The sequence below is a fragment of the Corapipo altera genome, unplaced genomic scaffold, assembly GCF_003945725.1.
Source record: "Corapipo altera isolate COAL_440 unplaced genomic scaffold, ASM394572v1 122, whole genome shotgun sequence".
NCBI classification, from domain to species: domain Eukaryota; kingdom Metazoa; phylum Chordata; class Aves; order Passeriformes; family Pipridae; genus Corapipo; species Corapipo altera.
The window spans coordinates 147947-166698 of record NW_020884961.1 but is presented as its reverse complement, the minus strand read 5'-3'; the positions used below and the strand labels follow the sequence as shown (position 1 = coordinate 166698).

The window sequence follows — 18752 nt, the reverse complement described above, 5'->3', positions numbered from 1 at the left end:
GAGATGACTGTCATAATCACTGGTTCAGTTTTAGTGCTTGGCAGCTAATTTACCTTCTCTGTATTGCTAATGCCATTGAAGAACTAAAACCTGGCACTTGTTGTCTCAGGCTGCATTTTGGGAGCCTGATGCTGTGTGCCCAAATGGGCAGGTTTCTTTTTCTGTGAGCAGTTATTTGCCCAAGTGTCAGGCTTTACAGCAGGGGACAGAAGAGTCATTGTTGGTGATGCAGCTGAGCAGAAAAGCAGTAATTGGAAATAAAGGAAAAAGCAATTAAAAATAAAACCTTTTGGGATGTCCTGTGTTTGAAAGTGCTGCCTGGGCAAGTCCCACTACTGCTCCAGATGCATTTGCAGCACTTTATTGGTGAGAATCAGTGTTAGCCAGGCAGTGGGGGACAGGAAGGACTGTTCTGTTAGGAGTGGAGCCTAAATTAAAATGCTAATCCCTTCCCTCAGTATATATCACTTGTGCATTATCTAAGAGCTCTGTAAGTCCCAACTCTCACATATTTCAGTGAAAGACTCTGATTTGTAGGATGGTCTTTAACATCCCCTAGTTCTGTTACTAACAAACACCTCTAACTTTAAGGAGAAATTATAATTTATTAACCTCGAGGCTTTTGAGGTTATTTTTTTTTCAACAGACATGAACAAGTCAGCACTGATGCCAGTTCAAGTGTACGGACCTTTGGCTAATTCATAACCAATTTTGGCATGAAGGAACACATCTTTCTTGTGCCCTGATGGGCTGCAGAAGTATCTGTGTGTCTTTTGACTTCAGTCAGGACCTCTGTCTGCTGCAAGAAACTCACTGTACCATGAGTAAGAGAATTCTTACTGCCAAGGGAAATACTGCTTTGAAAAGAAAACATTTTTTTTGTGCAAAGAAACAGATCTAAAGCAGTATCTGTTTCTTTTAAATATCTATGGAAATTCTGTTGCCAAAATTATCATACTGGTATTTTTTTTTTCACCCTTTGCACCAGGGTTGGTTTTGTTCAGGAGAGCAACCTTTTGAATGAGGTCCTTCAAAATGAAACCTTTCCACATTAACTTCTTTTTGCTGGTCTGAGACATGTTTTAGTAATCTTCAATAGATAGAGGAGGATTAAGAAGAAATGGCAAGACATTTTTCAGCCATAAAATTGGTAAACTTCCTGCTGCTGCTAAGCTTGTCAGTGTAAACCATATTTAAAATTTCATAGTTTTCTAAAGTCTTGTGTGAATTTGGGGACTGACAATATTAGGACACAGACTTCACTTTATCATAAAGCGTAGATGAAACCCTGCTGTTGGGGTGAAATCTCAGTACTGGTTCTATGTTCATTATTTGCATGTAAATTTGGTTTCAAGGTCAGTTTTGCTGCACTTATTTTCAGCTTACAAGGTAATTTGTTCCTCATACAAGTTGTTTATTATACAAGGGTAGAAGGAAAGGTCGCAGTCACTTCTTCTGTGCGTTTGTGGAAGAAAATAATCTGTGGTGCAAAATGAATTCTGTGCTTTGGAGAGTGAAACGTGGCTCTTCCTTGAATATCAAACTTAGCATATTCTCACAGCTGTCAGAAATGTGTTTTTGAAAGTGTAAACCATTTGATTTGAAGGTATGAGATATTTGGGAACTCGGGAAGTTGGATTATTTTTCATTTAGGATGGAAAGCAGTGTATGTTCAAGTGCACACAAGGCTTTCTCATGGTGCAGGAATGGGCTTTGGGGGTCTCTGGGTGCATTCACTGAGGTAAGTGTAGCTTTATTGCAGTGGTTAGATATTGCATGCCTCTCAAATCCTGGAATCATGATAATAAGTGCAGTATTCCAGATGAAGTGGTGGGAATCTGTCATATCTTTATCTTACTGTGCTCTTTAAAAAATCATGTTCAAGGAATTCCCTACGAAAGGCTGAGGAAATGCAGCACAGTGACATGAAAAGTAAGATTTCCAGGTCCAGGACTCCCACAGCAGCATTAACAGAAGGTGTGAAAAATGTGTTTAAAGCATGTATTTAGTAATTTATCTTGTATCATAGAACAGGGGACATTCTGAGATAGTCTGATCTTTCTCTATATTCAAGCCACATCATCCAGATTCAGTCTAGATCATGATAATCTCCTGCCATTCTTAGCTTTAGTTTTGCTCCAGTCAGTAAAAACTGGAGCACATCTTGAAGTTAAATCAGTATCAGCTGAAAGTTGAGAAGGATTTTTTTAAAAAGTTCTCCAGAAGTAGCTGCCAGTCCTGGTGAGGAGGAAATGCAGCTCAGTAAGAACCAGCCATGCAAAGTCCATGATTTACAATACTCACCACAAATTGCACCAGGGACTGTGAGGTGATTGCAAAGAAAAATGGTAGAAAAAGGAGGACCTGTTGCAATTGTGACAAAAATACAGAGAAAATAGCTCCTCATTTCTCTGTAGAACTCTGAAGACTTTCTTTTGCTTTCTGTATGGTTACCTGTGGAAGGATAATTGGCTGCCAGGCTCTGGTTTTGTATTCTAGCAGTGCTTGATGACATTATTATGTCATCAAGGTTAATTATGGCATTAAATGAAATACTATTTTAATTAGGCCCATAAAGCAATAGATACCTGGGAGTGCAGGTCAGACCTGCACTTAACATGGTGTTTTTATTAATGACTTCAGATAAATACACTGTCTGGTTGAGGCAGCTGTTGCTGAGGAGAGCAGTGGTCAGTAAATGTATCATTGGCTGGGCCACTGGAAGGATGGAAAGTAAAACAAAATCCCAGGTTCAGCTGTGTTTCACTGTGTGGGTCAGTAATGATGGTTCATTTCTTGGTTCCTAAGCTCTGTGAGTGTGAGTGTCACATGCCACAGATGCAATTGTGAAGCCTTTTTGTTTAAAGGGCATATTTTGAATAAGTGTGCAGCAGAGGTTACCCTTGTGCTTGTGCTACAGTGATTTACTAAATGTAAGGGGGAATTCCTGCTCTGTCAGAAGTCCAAAACCCACAGTTTGGGCATCCATGTGATTTGACCACAGCTCTACTGACCATGCCATGTTTGGGATGGTCAAGAAAAGGAAAAGAGATGACGTGGATGTTATTTAATGTGATTGCAACACTTTGTTTTGAGTGAGAACTTTTCTTTAGGGGTCCAGTTTGGAACTCCTGCAGCTGCTCTGACACAGGAGCAGAGCAGACTTGGCATCTTGGCTGGGTGAGGCTGAGCACTGAGGGGAGAACTGGAAGGCAGAGCAGGGTGATGTCCCTGTCCTTCTCTTGGCTGTAGGGAGAAGAAATGGAGCCAAAAGGTCTCATAACTGATGTGGAGAGAGCAGTTGTTCAGATTTCACTTCTATATACTCCCCTGGGTTGTCACACCTTCAGACAGAGAAGAAACTTGGGATTTTGAGCAGCCAACTGTGCTGATAGGAGAGAAGCAGGCAGGGATTCTGCTGAAGTCTAAAAATGTTTATGTACTTTTTAGTAGGAAATAAATTCATTCATTTTCTTTAAAAACTGTAATTTGGAAGTTTTCATGCCAGGTCTTTCTAAACTTAAAAGTAAGTACTTTTTTGATAGTACTGATAATAGTTTTACAAATTACAAGGTGGCTGTGGGAGGACTTCACTGTGTGAATCAGTGATTTTATTTATAGCAGCAAGTAATTTCAGGACAAGTTTGTAACTAGGTTTTAATGCCCATTGCAGGTAGGTTTTTTTGGGGTTTTTTTAAGGCCATAGGCTTCTTTCTTCTGTGCTTGACATATATGTAGCAAAATTGTTCAGAGAAGCTTGTGCCCTCTCTTCTGGGGGGCTCTCTTCACCCCATATCAGGGCACACAGACACTGTCACTCCATGTTCCTTTTGTGGGGTTTGCTTAAAGGACTTGATTAAAGTTCTCCCCATTCAACATTTCTTTATAAGTAACTGAATAAGTATATTAAATAAGTTCTGTTTTGTGTGATTGCAGAAAGTATTATCATCAGCTTCTTTGCCCAATGATCTGATGGGTTTCCTTGGACACTTGATATGAGAATGAATTAGTGATTAATCCTTAGCAGACGACAAGGATGAGAAGAACACAGTTGTGTTTGTGCAGTTTCCCTGGCAGTGCTTCTGTCCTGGTGTCACTCAGCAGATGAGATGCAGTTTCTCCTTCTTTCCCAAGTAACAGTTAGAGCTGATAAATGTTAAGCAGGCAGTCGATGCTGTCAGTGCACAAGATGGAAGATGTTGAACAGACCTGTGGTGCCAAATAAATGGTTCCTGCCTCCCTTTAAGCAGACAGATGAGTTGCTTCATTTCCTTCTAAGCAGCAGAACCAGTTGCCATGGACAGTGGGTGGAGGAGAGACCCCTTCCATTCATCCAGCTCTGCTTTGCATCCCTTCCCTGGCACTGGCACCAGGCAGGGGTGGCCCCTGCCCTTCCCTGGTGTCCAGCAGGCCAAGGAGGAGAGCAAGGGGACAGTTGTCATTCCCTTACATGGTTGAGACAATCTAACACATAATTTGCAGTTTCTCCTTGATGTTCTCATGACCCAAGGAGTTTACAAGGAGATTTGGCAGTGAATTAAACTCAGAGGGCCAGAAGGATGCTGCCAAGAAAGCAGAAGGGGCAATACCACATGAAGGATGGGAGCATGAAGGGGATTGGAATCCAGTGGCAAAACAGGCTGCAAATACAAGTGATTACCAAAGCTGATATTCTGTGAAGGGCCTGTTCCACATGGAATCAGAATAACTGAGGTGGGAAAGGACCTCTGGAGATCATCTGCTCCATTCCCCACACTCAGAAATCAGGCACAGGAGACCCAGGGGTAACAAAAGATTTGAGACACCCCTGGGAGGTGTGTGGATGCTGCACTCGTGTGTCAGACACAGCCCTGGGCAACCTGCTGGGACTCAGGAGTTGGATATAATCTGGAAATTGGCTTTGATTTGAGAAAGGGAATCGTACCAGGTACCCTCCCAAGATCTCTTCCAACCTAAGTTATGCAATGAATGTTTAGTATTAGAGGCATAATAATCTTGTAGCATTTTTTCTTATGAGCATTGTGGGGTGTTAATATTTGAATGGTTCTCAAAACCTTTTTGTATATTCTCTATACCTTGTTATAATTTAACCTGGTGTGCCTGACTAATTTTCCTTCAGAATAAGAACAGCAGAAGGTATTTTTTAATAATACTTATAAAAGAGAACGTGTGTTAACTGCCAAGTATTGTACTGGTGCTTACTAATTACTTTTCACAGAAACCTTGTTAGAATAGGTCAGTACAACTTTCATTTTAGAGACAAGGAAACAAATGGGAGAGTAAATGGTTTCCTTGAGGTCACAGTTACATGTCAGGGGTGTAGATGTCACTGAAAATGGTTTCCTTTGTACTTTCCTGTCTGTGCTGCCTCTCAGGAGAGGTTGAGTAGCAAATTGAAGGCAGCTTGTTTATGGAGGTGCAACAGAAAGTTAAAATTCAAGACAGATAAAATCTGCTGAGAGCAAGTCTTATGGGAATACTGACTTTTTACTGTGACATAGCTGAGTGCATAATTTTTTCCCACCTGTCTGCTGCTCCTCGTGGTGGTGATATTTTCTGAGTATATCTGAAAAGAACTTGTTGCTAAGAGGCAATTATGAATTAAACCTGGGAAAGCAAAAGCAGGGAGAAGCAAAAGCTCATATTTAATACATATATTCCTCTAGTGGTTTTGTTTGAGCAATTAAATGGGACAGAATTGCTGCATAGTGAAATGTCTGTTGCTTTTGCTGCTTGTTAAATATTATTCCTAAAAATAACAGTGTTGCTTCATCTAAATTGGGATCACATAAAATTCATAGCAGTGGAGCTTGTGACTGGCACTTGCATGTCTTCATAGTGATTCCTGTGGATCAATGCAAAGATGGATTCTCAAAAAATCAGGAGAATAAGTGGTGAGCACTGATACAATTAAAGTCTTGCCTCCTGTAAGAGCTTGTGGGGAGTTCCCAGTCCTTGGTCACTGTCACAGGGTGGCACATTCCAATGAATTTCCCATGACAGTAGTTTTTTCATCCCAAATACAATTTATCCTTTGCTTACTCTTAAGTATTTTAAAACTTGTGTGGATGCCTGAGGGCCGTGGAAAAGAGGGATTGGGAAGCAGCTCCACCTGGAGATGGAGCTCTGGACTAATCCCGGTCCAGAAGCAGAGCTGGAGGTGTATCCATGACCCGGGAAGGGGAACAGCTGCACCACAACAACACTTTGTGCAGCCTGCAAGGAACAGCAGCTCATCAGCTAAGCCTTGGCCTAACTCCATCCTGAACACTTTCTAGCACTTAATGCTGGAAAGTATAGAAAACATGGAAAGGAAGAGAAAACAAGCTGTAGATGCAGGTGGTGTTGTCAAATAGAGATCTCTTACTAATGGCACAGCTTTATTTTATCTCATTTCTTTTCCCCATGAGTCTCTGGATAAGGATATTGTCAGATACCCCTGGAAGGTTTTGTTGGATGGGATAGGAATTAACATTCTTTACCCTCACTTTGAACATTTATTCTCTTAAAAATAATGTACCATGGAGAAAGTGTGCTTTTGCTTCAAAAACTGCAAAGAAATTAAGGTTAAAAGAAATTCTTCCCAAGTGAGGACAAAGCATCTTTGAAAACTGACTGTAGCCTTGTTCAGTGACCCAGAGACCCCAGCTGATGGATATGGGACCAATACACAAGGAGCTGTAAGATACCATATATATGAAGACATATTTATTAAAGAAAGGACTTAAAAGACATTCTGTGTAGCCAAAAAATCCAGTTTCACTGGCTTAAACAATACACTGAACCTTGTCCCACTCTGAATTACTACAACTTCTAGAAAGAGATCAAACAAAACAGCTTGAAAGTCAGTTTAAGGCAAAGCTTTGGGTGAGTAGGTGAGGGATTGATATAACAAAGTACTTTGATGATGTTGAAATAAGGTTTAAAAGGAAAAAAAAATTATGACACAGGGACTTTGTATGAAATCCTTGAGGGCAGCACTCACTGCAACACTTGTAGGGTAGGAGCATGTTGCCTTCATTTAGCCTTTCATCCAGAAAAGCAGGACACCAAGGTGGAAATGAGCTGTGCATATGAATGACTCTGCTCTTTACATATGTAAAGCTTTACCCATTATTGATGTGCAGCCACAGGAACAGGAGAGTATGATATGACTTGTGCTTGGCAGCTGTGAAAGACTCTGAACTGCATGAGGTTTAGATGTGAGCTGGAACTCAGTGTGAAAGGGACTCAGGGGCTACTCCCAAAGACTGAATTCAGAGATTAGTGGGTAAACTGAGCTCCATAAAGCCAGCCTGGTTCTGTCCCAGTCTCCCACATGTGCTGCAAGCAAAGGAACTTCTGGATCTTTTGGATCACTTATAGAAGAGCAAACCAGCTACATGCCCATTCTTACAGTGGAGATGGGGTAATGGTTGGATGGGGTAAGGGTTGGATGGGGGAAGTTTATCTTGTGCAGACTCTAAATAGGCATCTAAGTGTTTCATTTTGCCTGATTGCATCCCAGGCACAGTTAGATTGGCAACAGGAGTTCCCTTTGATAACCTTTGAAACGAACTTTAATTTGAACAGTGGGAAAAAAGCCCGAGTAGGGACAACACAAGCTATTGGGATAAAGCAGCTGTGCAGGTGAGCATTCCTTGGTTCCTCAGGAGAACCGGAGCCGTCCCGTGGAGTTGCGTCAGTTCGGAGTCAGTTGCTGAACATCAAACTTGTTTGTTCTCAGAAGAGTTTAATAATGTGGAAGTGCAGAGGGCTCCATTCTGCTGTCTCATCCGGTGGGATGCCAATGTACCTCTGCTGTCACATCAGAGTCACTGCATTTCACCTGGATGCCACGTGAGGCCCGGAGAGCCCCGAGGCAGGTGGGGATGGTCAGAGCTTGGGCAGGATGGGGCACAGCAGGAAGCACTTGCATTTCTAAAACAATTCCCAAGGCAATGCACTGATGGAGTGGCTCTTTCTAAGGAAAGTGAATTTGTACATGACTGATACACAACTGTAACCTGACTGAACAGTGAGTGATCAGAGCAGGCACAGAAAGCAATAGCAAATACTTGGTACAATGCTGAGAAACTGCCACAGGTGCTTGTAAACCTGCTGAGCATTTTGTCACTGAAGACTTTTTGAAGACTTTAGTACTTCCTCCTTCTTTGGTCTAAAATTAGAGCCAAGACTAGAAGGGGAGCAGGGAGGAAATCAATACACTTTGATGACAGTCACTAGAGCTGCACTTTTTTACTTGAGGCAACTAAGAACTGGCTTCAGACGTTTTTGGCTTCCTCCTGCCTTTTATAAACAACAAGATACAGTGGAATTACATCTCCAGCTTTGCAGCACAAAGGATTAATGTATGTTTTAAACAGTACATAAAGCTGTCAGAGTGCAGCATAAGCTCATAACAGTTTGTGTGATGACCTGTGGGCTCTCAGGTACTGAGACAACAGCTAAACTTGTGTGGAGAGAGCTGAGAGGCAAACTCCATGTCACTGATTAAATATCTGTCTTTACAGGCCGGGTTTCCTTTTTCACCTCTGGGTCGGAGAACCTTCACCGTGTGGAGAAGGTTCACTGGGGCACTCGCTTTGCCATCACCATCTCCTTCACCTGCAACCCAGAGCACGGCATCGGGGATCCAGTCCTGGTGTGACTCCTCTGGGGATGGAGCACGAGGGCAAATGGAAGGAGAGAAGCCCTGCAAGAGGAGAGGAAAAAGGGAGAGAACATCTCTTGTTACCCCACATTCAATCAGAACTGCCCAGCTGTATCAGCAGATTGTAATACACTTTGTTTTCACGTGACCTTTTCCTTAAGGACCATCTCAGATTTGATGCATTCTGAAAATGGTTTGTTCTGTCCCAAAGGGACAGGCTACAAAGAAGAGTTCTTGAGTGGGCTCTTCATTTTTTTTTTAGTACTATTTTTTAAAAATTCTTCAGTTTAAAAGATACAAACCGTCTTTTGGGCCATGCCTTGATATGTCTCCCCATGCTGCTGTTACCTGTTTAATTCTTTAGCCTTTTCAGTTACTCATGTGATGTAGAAAGTTTAACCTAAGTTAAATGAGCAAGGTGAGTGTTATTTTGAACACACATTCTGTTGAGAGGAATGGATTCTCCTGAGCATGGGCATTAGTGGGCAGTACACCTGGGGTTTGGCTACTGGGACTTACTTGAACTTCTGTTTTAACTGAATTACTACTGTTTTTTGCTACAAACAGGGACTAGTTAATGCAAGGTCAGGAATACAATTCTCTGGCCAGAAAGCCTATTGCTTTTGGAATGCAAATGCTTTGTGCAGGGAATGTCACTGCACTAGATCCCTTTGATCAGAATGCAGCATTCCCAGCTCGCCTTGTTTCCTTTGGATCTCCATGAAAATGATCAGTCTGCTGGTTGGAAGCCCAGTGTTAGGGTTATTAAGAGCTCTTCATGGAGATGGTTTGACCCTGTAACCCTGTACATTGAGTCAAAATTCAAAAGGAGAGCTGGGCAGAGGTAACCAATCCTCTGGATTCATCTAAGAATTCCTCATTACCCAGTGCCCAGGAAGAGCTGTGGGTTGGGAGGGGAACAGGGAATAGTTTTGTTGAGATTTGCCATAGGCCCGTTCTGGCCTCCTTAGACTCAGTCCTGCAAAGCCTGACTTGCTGCCTGGATCACAAAACCTCCTGGGCCTGTGGGCTCTGAGGGAAACTGGTGTCCACCTGCAGTTCAATTGTGTCCAAAGCAATGTTTTATCTGTTTCAGAAAGTCTCTCAGTAGCTATTTTTGGACTTCTCTTTTTCAGTTTAGTATGAAGACTTTTTTTCTGTTGACTAGGACCAATGGTATTCCCTGGATAATAAACTGCAGGGGCTTCAAAGAAGAGGAGCTGTGTGATTTGCAGTGCAGATAAAGGAACAAAGTGTAATCTTGCCAACTACCTTGGTTTCTTCCTGCAGTCAAGGATTTCTGTTGTGGGTCAGGGAATTGATAAATAAACTGTAGGAAAACCTAATTTTTTTTCTCAATCAAATTCTGAAGCAAATGTTGATCTGTTTTATTCCTAGGATGTATTAATTTCTATGAAAAACTGAAAATCTGGGAATGTGCTTTGATTTTTAATTTTTAAAAAAAAATTCTATTCATATAGTTTTGATTCCTTAATCTACCTTTTTATGGAAATAATAAGTATTGGGGGGATTACCCTGCAGATCAGTATAAAGAGGAATGGTGACAGGACACCTGGCCTTGTGAGTGCTCTCACTGGGCACACCAGCAAGATTAGGCCTCTGTCATTTCATTTCTTTGTTCTCAAACCTGAAAAAGGCTTCCTTGTCTGTGCTAACAAGGAAGGATTGTTTAAAATGCTGGATGCAAGGAAACAATAAAAGCCAATTGGGTTCCATATTGAAATCCTTGCCTCAAAGCCTGTTTATTCCAAGAAATTTGAATTACACCCAGGTTTTAAGTCTGTGTGAAGGCAGACCAAGATCACCAGCAACTGCTTTACTGGATTGAAACTCGACTGCTCACATTGCTTTGGGATTCAAATGTGCCTTTTCCAGAAAAACATCTGCCAGCAGTGGAATCTAAACATGAATGGAGCTGTGTGATTCACGCTGGGTTTCAACCCAAAATCCTTACTTCACTATAAGGTTATTGCAGCCCTGGCACTGGAATTGCTGTGCCACTTGTCCAGGTGTTTGCTGCTCATTCCTGGCTGTCATGCAGGCTTTGAGGGGCACTTTTGGAGCTGCCCTCTATAAAATCCTGCTCTGCAAAGGTCATCTCAGACTGTGGGGGAAGTCTCAGCTGATCTCCTCTTGAGTTTTCATCTTTGGCAGATCCTGGTGTCTCCCACAGCTGGTGCATCTCTCCTGCTGGGAACTGAGTGAAATTCAGAAACAAAGTCAAGCTGCTATTTGTCTTTGGGAGTCTTTAAGCTTCAGTAATCTGGTCAATATGATGAGCAAACCTGTCACCTGGAATTTGCTGGATAATTGTCTGCTGCACCCGCTATGAGAATTTCTTTGGAAAAGAAGCACAATAATTCCATATGCTGTATGTTTTAGTCCCACTGAGATTCTTCTGTCTGAAGCTTCAATATCTGGACTACAAAAAGCAATATCTAGATCTTGGAAGAATTTAAATGGCAAATGAGGAAGTAAAATGCAATCTAAAAGTTTCTGAATGCAGCCTACAGTAGGAAACCAGTAATTGCAGAAAGGATGATGTTCCTGGGGCAGAGTGGAAGTTGCAGAATTCACTGATCATTACAAATCAATTTGGCTTAATTTATTTTAGGCCCCTTAAATACCCTGAATCACGTTTTATTAAGGGTCTCTCTTCCCAGTTCTTGACAGATAATTCTGAATGTGAAATACCTGAATTTCTTTCTGTCCTCTCTGTGGTTCAGCTGCCCTTTGCTACTGGGAACTGCAGGACTCTGGTTCTTAGATTAGGCCCAGGACAGGATTTGTTCTGTTCAAGTAGCACAAATCTGATGCCAAGCTGCTGCAGAGAAGTGCTCTTAATTAAACACATGGTGATGGCAGAATGTGGCTTGATGGTTCCCAGTTGTGTGAGGACCTTTTTCAAAGAGAAAGGTCAGCACTTGTGCAGTGTGAACTGGGGCTGAGTCCTGATGGTAAAATTACAGCCTTGCACCTGAAGGTGTACGTGCTGCAAGTATTTGGGAACGTTGATTTGTACTTTGAAAGGAAATTATTTGTAAGGAAAAGGTGTGAAAAGTCCCAGGGTGAAATGGAAAACAGAGCAGGAGAGCAAGCCAGATTTGAATCCCTACAAGAAGACTGACTGAAGCCTCTTGAGGACTTCTGTGAAGTGGTGCTGCTTCTAAAACTAATTTCCATTCAAAGGTTTTGCAGAATATCTGGAACTTTTGAAAAATGAACAGGTATGTGACTGGATGATGTTTTCAGTGTAAACCTCCCTTTCATTACTGTAGCATTGTAGGAACTTCCTGGCATTTCTCAGGTATAACATTTTCATTGTCAGGCAGCTGTGGAATCACAGGTTTTAATTCCCCTGAAGGTTTGGAAAGGTACATTTACGTTGAGATTTTCCTGAATATGGATTATCCCCCTGGAATAAACTGCGCTCCATCTTAATGAATGTCAATCCAGAAATGTTTACAAGGGTAATCTATTTACAAAAAGATTTTAATTTGGATTTATAGCAGAAATTTAGCTTCCTGTCTTACTTATTTTTAAGGTCAGCATCTCAGCCAGGTGCTTTCTGAGGCTGTAGCACATAATGATGTGCACATTAAAATAAATGTAGCTGAAATGGCATTGATGATGACTGTGCTGTCAAGGAAATCTGGTTTTGTTTCTTCAATTGCAATTCTCAGTACCCTTGAATGTCTCCTTTAATAGCTTTCCTTTCCCTGGTAAATGAAGATGACATTGTTTTTAATGTAATAGTTCCTCATGTTCCTCCCACATCCAGATATCCTTGCACAGTATTTACAGGAGAATTGGTTCTCTCTGACATGCTCATGTGGAGCTTTGTGCAATACTTTTGTCCAGATTCTAGGAATTAACCCAGGAGATGCTGCTGGAGGTCAGGGCTCTCTGAGTGGGGAGGAATAAATACAACCAACCTCCCTCCTCCAAAGAAAAAAAAAAAAAAGAAAAAATATATCCCAACTCCTGTCTCTCCTTTTTGAGTCTCTGGTGTGGAAATCCAAGCAAAAACATTCCAAGAGCAGCAGAAGAGTTATTTCCTCTCTGAACCACAGATGGCTCTGGCACATGGATGGTCTCAGCCTCATTCAGGAAGGCAGATCAGTCATCCTGGGAAACCCAGCTCAGAGTCGGGCCTGGAGTGGTGAGGAATCCTCTGGTGAGTGTCTGTTGCTCCTTCTAAAACACCAGCAAGAGCTGTAACATCTCTGCCTTATCTTGTTTTTTGTAAACATTCTTAGGAAGCTGAAAGCTAATTTTAGATCATGTTTGCTGAAACCTGCCAGTCATCTCTCTTTTGCTGATCGTTAATTTATCCCCAGAGTATCTGTGTGGGCATTTTTTATCTTCCACGTGAGTGTTGGTGACTTCAGGCTGCACTGTGCAAAGAAAATAACTATCCTTTCTCCAAAGTGCACATCTTTGTGTGCATCAGCTCCCCTCCAATCCCTCATTTCATATCTCACTTCTCTCCAAACACAGCTCAACTTATACATGTAGCAAGAACTGAACAGGGTATAATAGTCCATTATTTATCCATTGACTGCCTTGCTGGGGCTGAAGAGGAGCTGGCTTTTTCCTCTGACCCTTTTAGCCCACGTGGGGCATTAATCTTTAAGAAGAATTCCTAACTCAATTTTTAAGATTTCTCATTATTCATTTTTTTCCAGCTACTCTCTTATTTTTCTTCCACTGAAGGCATTGTCCATATTCAAACCACCACCCTTTATTTCAGAGATGTTTCTTTCCATCTTGCCTGTTTTCCTGTAAAGCTGAAAGAATGACAAGGTAGGGGTCTGTTGTTGAGCACTCTTGTCTTTCATGATACCTCGTGGACAATGAGCAAGGAGTTCTGAACCAGAAGCTACAGAAAGCAGGTCAGAGCTTGGGACCACAACAAGAAATACCTTGCTTGAATAGTTCTTACTGTGGAATCAATAAAGCAGCTTGGAAGTACCAATCCCTTTATTTTTGTAACCTTTAGGTGCATCTAAACAAAGGAAAAGTATCAAAACAGCTGGGTTTAGTGCTGGATAATCCAGAGGCTGCCCAAGGGATCTGTGCTGGTGGAATCTATGAGTTGCCATGTCAGATTTATTGTTCATAATGAACTGCACTGAGACCTTCACCTGAGACTTGAAGCTGAAGCTCAGTGATGTGAAGCACAGAAGGAGCACGTGCCTGAAACCACAGCAGCTCTTTTTGAAAGAAATATTCTATTTAATATTCTATTTATAGAGAAAAGCTTAGATTTGTGGAGCTCGTGTTACTTATTTCTGGGAATTTCTTAACACAGGCCTCCAGTGTCCAAAAAAGCTCGTTTTAGATGTGGATAGCCTTCCTATTCTTTTATTAACAACCAAAAAAAAGCACCAACTAGGTTCCTGAGGCTTGATTTTTCTGGACAGACACCTTGAAGACTTGTCTCTTTCTCTTTCCTCAGTTTATACAATTATTTTAAGCTGTTTATGTAGGTGCCTGGACACTTTGCTGCTGACTTTACAGAAAAAAATCCTACTGTTTTCCTTTGAGAGTGCTTTTCACTGCCAGGGGAAGGTTTCTGGGTGGATTCCTACCTTGGAGGTGACCTCCTCAGCATATTAACTTGACAGCCAGACCATTAAATCTTGGGGGAATAAACAAAGGCAGGTCCTAATGGAGTCACTTTGCATGTCTTGGCTCTGGATGGTGGTTCCTTCCATTCCCTCTAGCAGACAAATGTGTTTATTTCTGATTTATATTAGTGAGGAGGAGACATGTTCTGGGAGTCCTCCCTGCATAATAGGGCTTTAATTGTGATTCACTGAATAACCTCATAAAAAGAAGGCCACATTTTACCAGGTGATTCAGAACTTAAAGGCTGCTGTGAAGTAACAAACCTCGAGCCCATTTAGTCCTTGCACTTCTCAACACAGAAGCAGTGAGAGAAGGGATCGTGCACTTAGATTATTTCAACTTCACTAGGGGCCATAAATGTGTGTTTTCTTATTGGTTTCTTTATTTTAACGGAAAATAAGAAGTTAATTTGGGAGTCATTCCTTTCCACAGGGATGAATACGATCAAAATAATCTGTGCTTTACTGGTATGGAAACAGAAATACAACAGAAGTAAGTCAAGCAGAGGGGTAAGTTAAATTTCAGACTCTGTTAGGCAGGGAGCAGCTGCAGGAGATTTCTCCCACACTGACATATCTGTGTCAATTTAAATTGACATTTTCTCCTCCTCCTCACTCTGCTGAATTGCTTCATTAGAAGATCAGACAAAGAGCTGCAAACTGAGAGTTTTGAGGCAGCAAAGCTCTTGCTGGTAAAACCTTCCATAAAACTTTCAACAGGACCTCTTCCTCAGTACCATTTACTTCAGCTACTTGTCCTGGCCATCAGGTGATATATGTATAGCATCTATTTTACTTTTTCTGAAACTAGGCAGAATTTAGACCTGTAAATAAGAAATAATCCAAGATGACATTAAAACTGAATTAATAAAGACATCTACAGAAAGTTTCTCTTTAGGGGGAAAAAAAAGGTTTGAAAAATTTGGGGTTTTTGGAACTCTTAAAAAAGAACGGTTTTACTGATTTGTTAATCCTTTAGTTGGGGTGTAGGGAATATGCACCTGCTCTTCAGTACTCTCCACTGAAGTCCTACTCTGCTTTTCCATGCTTTAACAGTATCTGGAAATCCAGTCCTGTCCCTGCTCATTTTCCCTTTCCAGTTACACATTTTGATGGAGATCTTAATCCATTCAGACCACGAGCAGGCAGGAAGCAGCTCACTCTCTGCCTCAGCAGCAGCACAGAATAAATGCCTGTGGATTTCTCAGGAAGGCTGTTCCCACCTCAGAGTGCCCAGCTGAAAGCACAGCTCGGGATGAAGAAATGAAGACTCACTCCTGTCACATTTATTAGTGCCTTGAAAGTCTTCCATCATCTCAGCTGCTGCCTCTCTGAGCCTTTTCCCCTCAACAACTGCAACTTGAGACCTCTGGGCTTTGTTTTCTCGATGCTTGTAGCACCTCCAGATGGCTGTGAGGCAGTGAACTCCAGCATGCTGCAAAAAGTATCACTTTCAATACAAGTTATAAACACCTTTTGACTCTGTGGCTAAATTTTCACATAGGCTTGGAGAATTTGTGCTCCTCCTAATCATTCTCCTTAGATTAAATACTTCAGCCATAAAGCATGCACGGAAGGGCAGCAATCAAAAGCCTCTCCATAGCTGAGTTGTACAGGGAGACACTTCTGAGATGTTCAGGGCTAAATTAATGATTCTGTCCTCTGGTCAGGCTTTGTGATTTGCAGGATCTGGGGGTGAGGCAGAAGGGAAGGTGTTTGATGGCCTGACCCTGGAGTGGGAGGTGTAATGGTTTTGTAATTGTGGGTGCACTTCCAAGGCAATAAAGTTACGAACATGGCAAGGTCATTAGGAACAGCAACAGCCTCTTGTTAGACCATTTGACAGAATGGCGAAAAAACCAGAAATCTTTGAGCCTTAAAGCCTTGTTTTTAATGAATGAAATGCAATGAATAAGCCAGTGGGTCAATTAACTTTAAAACCATTGTTATTGTCTGCCTCTACCCTGCCCATCAGCTGGACAGGGTTAGTGACCTTGGTTTTATTTCCTTCCAGCTCGGATGGATGTGCAGGGGCTGGATGTGCAGCTGGAAGAAGACTCAGTCACTGCTTGCTCCAGACACCCACAGCTACTTCCCAAGTGCAGATGAGGGCTTGTTTGTACTACAGAGGAGACAAAGGTGGGAATAGGACTAAGATACTCCAAATCTTTTAAATAAATATGATTTTAGTTTTCTAACACTGACGCCACACTTGCTGAATGCATTCTGAGCAGTCCAGCTGCACCAGACTGTGTCACTTAGGGATTTTCCAGTTGTTTTCAAGGCCCTGAAAGGGGAGGACAGCCTGTGTACATCTGAGCCAGCTTTAGTCATGGAGCGTGCCAGGGGTTCAGGTTTGCATCAGCATGACAAGTAAAATCTGTCTCTAAATTAACAGCCTTGAAATTGCAGAATTACCATTTTGTTGGTAAGAACGCAGGTGTGGAAAGAATGCTTGACTTAATGAGCTTATCTAATCTCAGTCTCCTCCAGAAGTACTAGCCTGACTGTAAATATTAAAGTTCTTTTTAGAGATAATAGCCAGGAATGCTTCCTAACCACATGAGGATTTACCATTCCTAAACAGCTAAAAAGCTGAAACTAATCTGAAGTATGAAAACTCCATAAAACTGAGTATTTTGCAACTACTGTGCTGGGCACGTCAGCCAGCCCAGGAGGAGCCTCAGGTGCTGTTTGCTACTCCTCTGTAACCCTGCAAAATAAGTTTCAGGTTGTTATTATTGTCCCTGGGTGAACTGCAGACTTTTTCTAGTCTATATCCTTCCTGGGGACATCTGAGAGCAAGGGAAGGCTCCTGCCAGGGCGGTGCCACCAGACCCCTCCGGTGCCCGGGGGTGCTCCCGGGGTGTCGGCTCAGCCGCACGGCTCCTCTCCAGAGACAGTTACTCTAAACACTGGAGCTGGTGTTTATCCTCGGGGCCAGGACTCCATCAATTTGTCCAGTTTATGTTGGGAAGAGACAGTAAAACTGATGCTTACAAGAATTCTGTCTGCACCCGCTCCAGCCAAGAAAACCCTCGCGTCCCTCGGCGGTGGGACCACCCCAGGAGGAGGTTTGGGGTCTGGTGAGGGCTGGAGGGTTTGCTCTGGCTGTCAATACAAAAGGCAGTGACAGCTGGGATGGGGAGGACACATCTGGAGACTCCAAGAGGTGGTGGCAGCAGAAGAGACCCTATGGGGGGATTGGGAGATAATAGTTGGGATTTTCTGTGGGACTCGGCAGGACACTGCGGGTGGTGGGAAGAGTGAGTCCTCCTGCTGCTGTAGAGGTGCTGAGAAGGAGCAGATGCTAAATGTGGGTAACACTGAGTGCTGAACAAGGTCTGACATCCCAAATGATACTTGATAGGAATTGATACCACATGGATAAACAGGATGGGGAAAGGTAAACTCACTGCTGGCTCAGGGACTTTGGCAGAGGGTGGGAACCCTTCACCAGCAGAGACTGGAATAGCTTTGTAGAGACACCTCACACAGTATTGAGAATTGAGATCAGTCTGCAGCCCTTCTCCAGCCATCCTTTGCTGACAGGGCTCTGTAGTTGTTGACTTTTTGTAGCTTCTTGGGTAAGGAAAGGAGGCTGATGGGAATTCGTGCTGCCCTGGTGTGCCACGGAAAGATGCTTTGACAGGGACACTTAGCAGGAAGAAAAGATCCTGACAGCATTGCTGTCATCCTCCTCCCAGCACATTACCCCCAAAATCCAGCAGAGAATTTAGGGGAACAGAGGAGTCTGTGGCTACCTCAGTGCCCAACATCCACAGAAACCTGGGAGATGCCCAGTGGGAAGTCACTTGCCTGGTGCAAAGCAGCTGCTTTATTGATGTACTATTTAATTGTTTTGCTAAAGCAGCTGTCTCTGCCTTATTAATTTAGAAGAAATGACTGATTGAAGAGAAAACACTAATCCTAACCCAGACTTTACCTTGATTCTTTTTCCTTTGGGGCAAGGAGAGAATATCCCGTAACACTTCTCTACTTGAAATCACAGGGTCTCTTGAGGACTTGCCTTATGCCTTGTCCTCTTGTTAAGAAAAAGGGATTTTTTTACAATCAACCAGATCCCACCAGGAGCTTCCTCATCTCCTCAGCATCCCAGACTCAGAATGGACGAGCCCTGTTAATTTAGAGCAGTCAGACAAAATATTCAGTTGAGGCCCCAGTGGAGTACTCGAGGAGTTACCATTCCACATCATTTGTCCTGCCTCTGTGAGAGCTACAACTCTTGACAGGTTTGGATTCCATTTCATTTCATTCAACAATTTTGTAACCATGGGTAACAGCACAACTGATGTGGCTCTGTGCTGCTGCAAGGAGGCTGTCGAGGTTGTCAGGTTTTAAAATCAACCTGCTTTGATGACTCTTCTCTTCTGCAGCATTGACCTTATGGAGTCTGCTCTGAAAAACCCATTTAAAAATTCTTT

General features: G+C 42.5%; 1 protein-coding gene across 2 annotated transcripts in view; it reads left to right on the top strand.

The window, feature by feature from the left end:
* OGFOD3 (2-oxoglutarate and iron dependent oxygenase domain containing 3) overlaps window positions 1–18752 on the top strand; it is a 43489-nt gene that overhangs the window by 24317 nt on the left and 420 nt on the right. Inside the window, exon 9 of one of the 2 annotated variants that reach the window (XM_027664085.1) lies at window positions 16322–16446. In XM_027664085.1, the coding sequence (XP_027519886.1) occupies window positions 16322–16416 (95 nt within the window). In that variant the 3' untranslated portion in view covers window positions 16417–16446. Of the gene's footprint in view, window positions 1–8513; window positions 16160–16321; window positions 16447–18752 lie in introns of those variants that run through there. The other variant, XM_027664084.1, reaches the window with a different exon arrangement.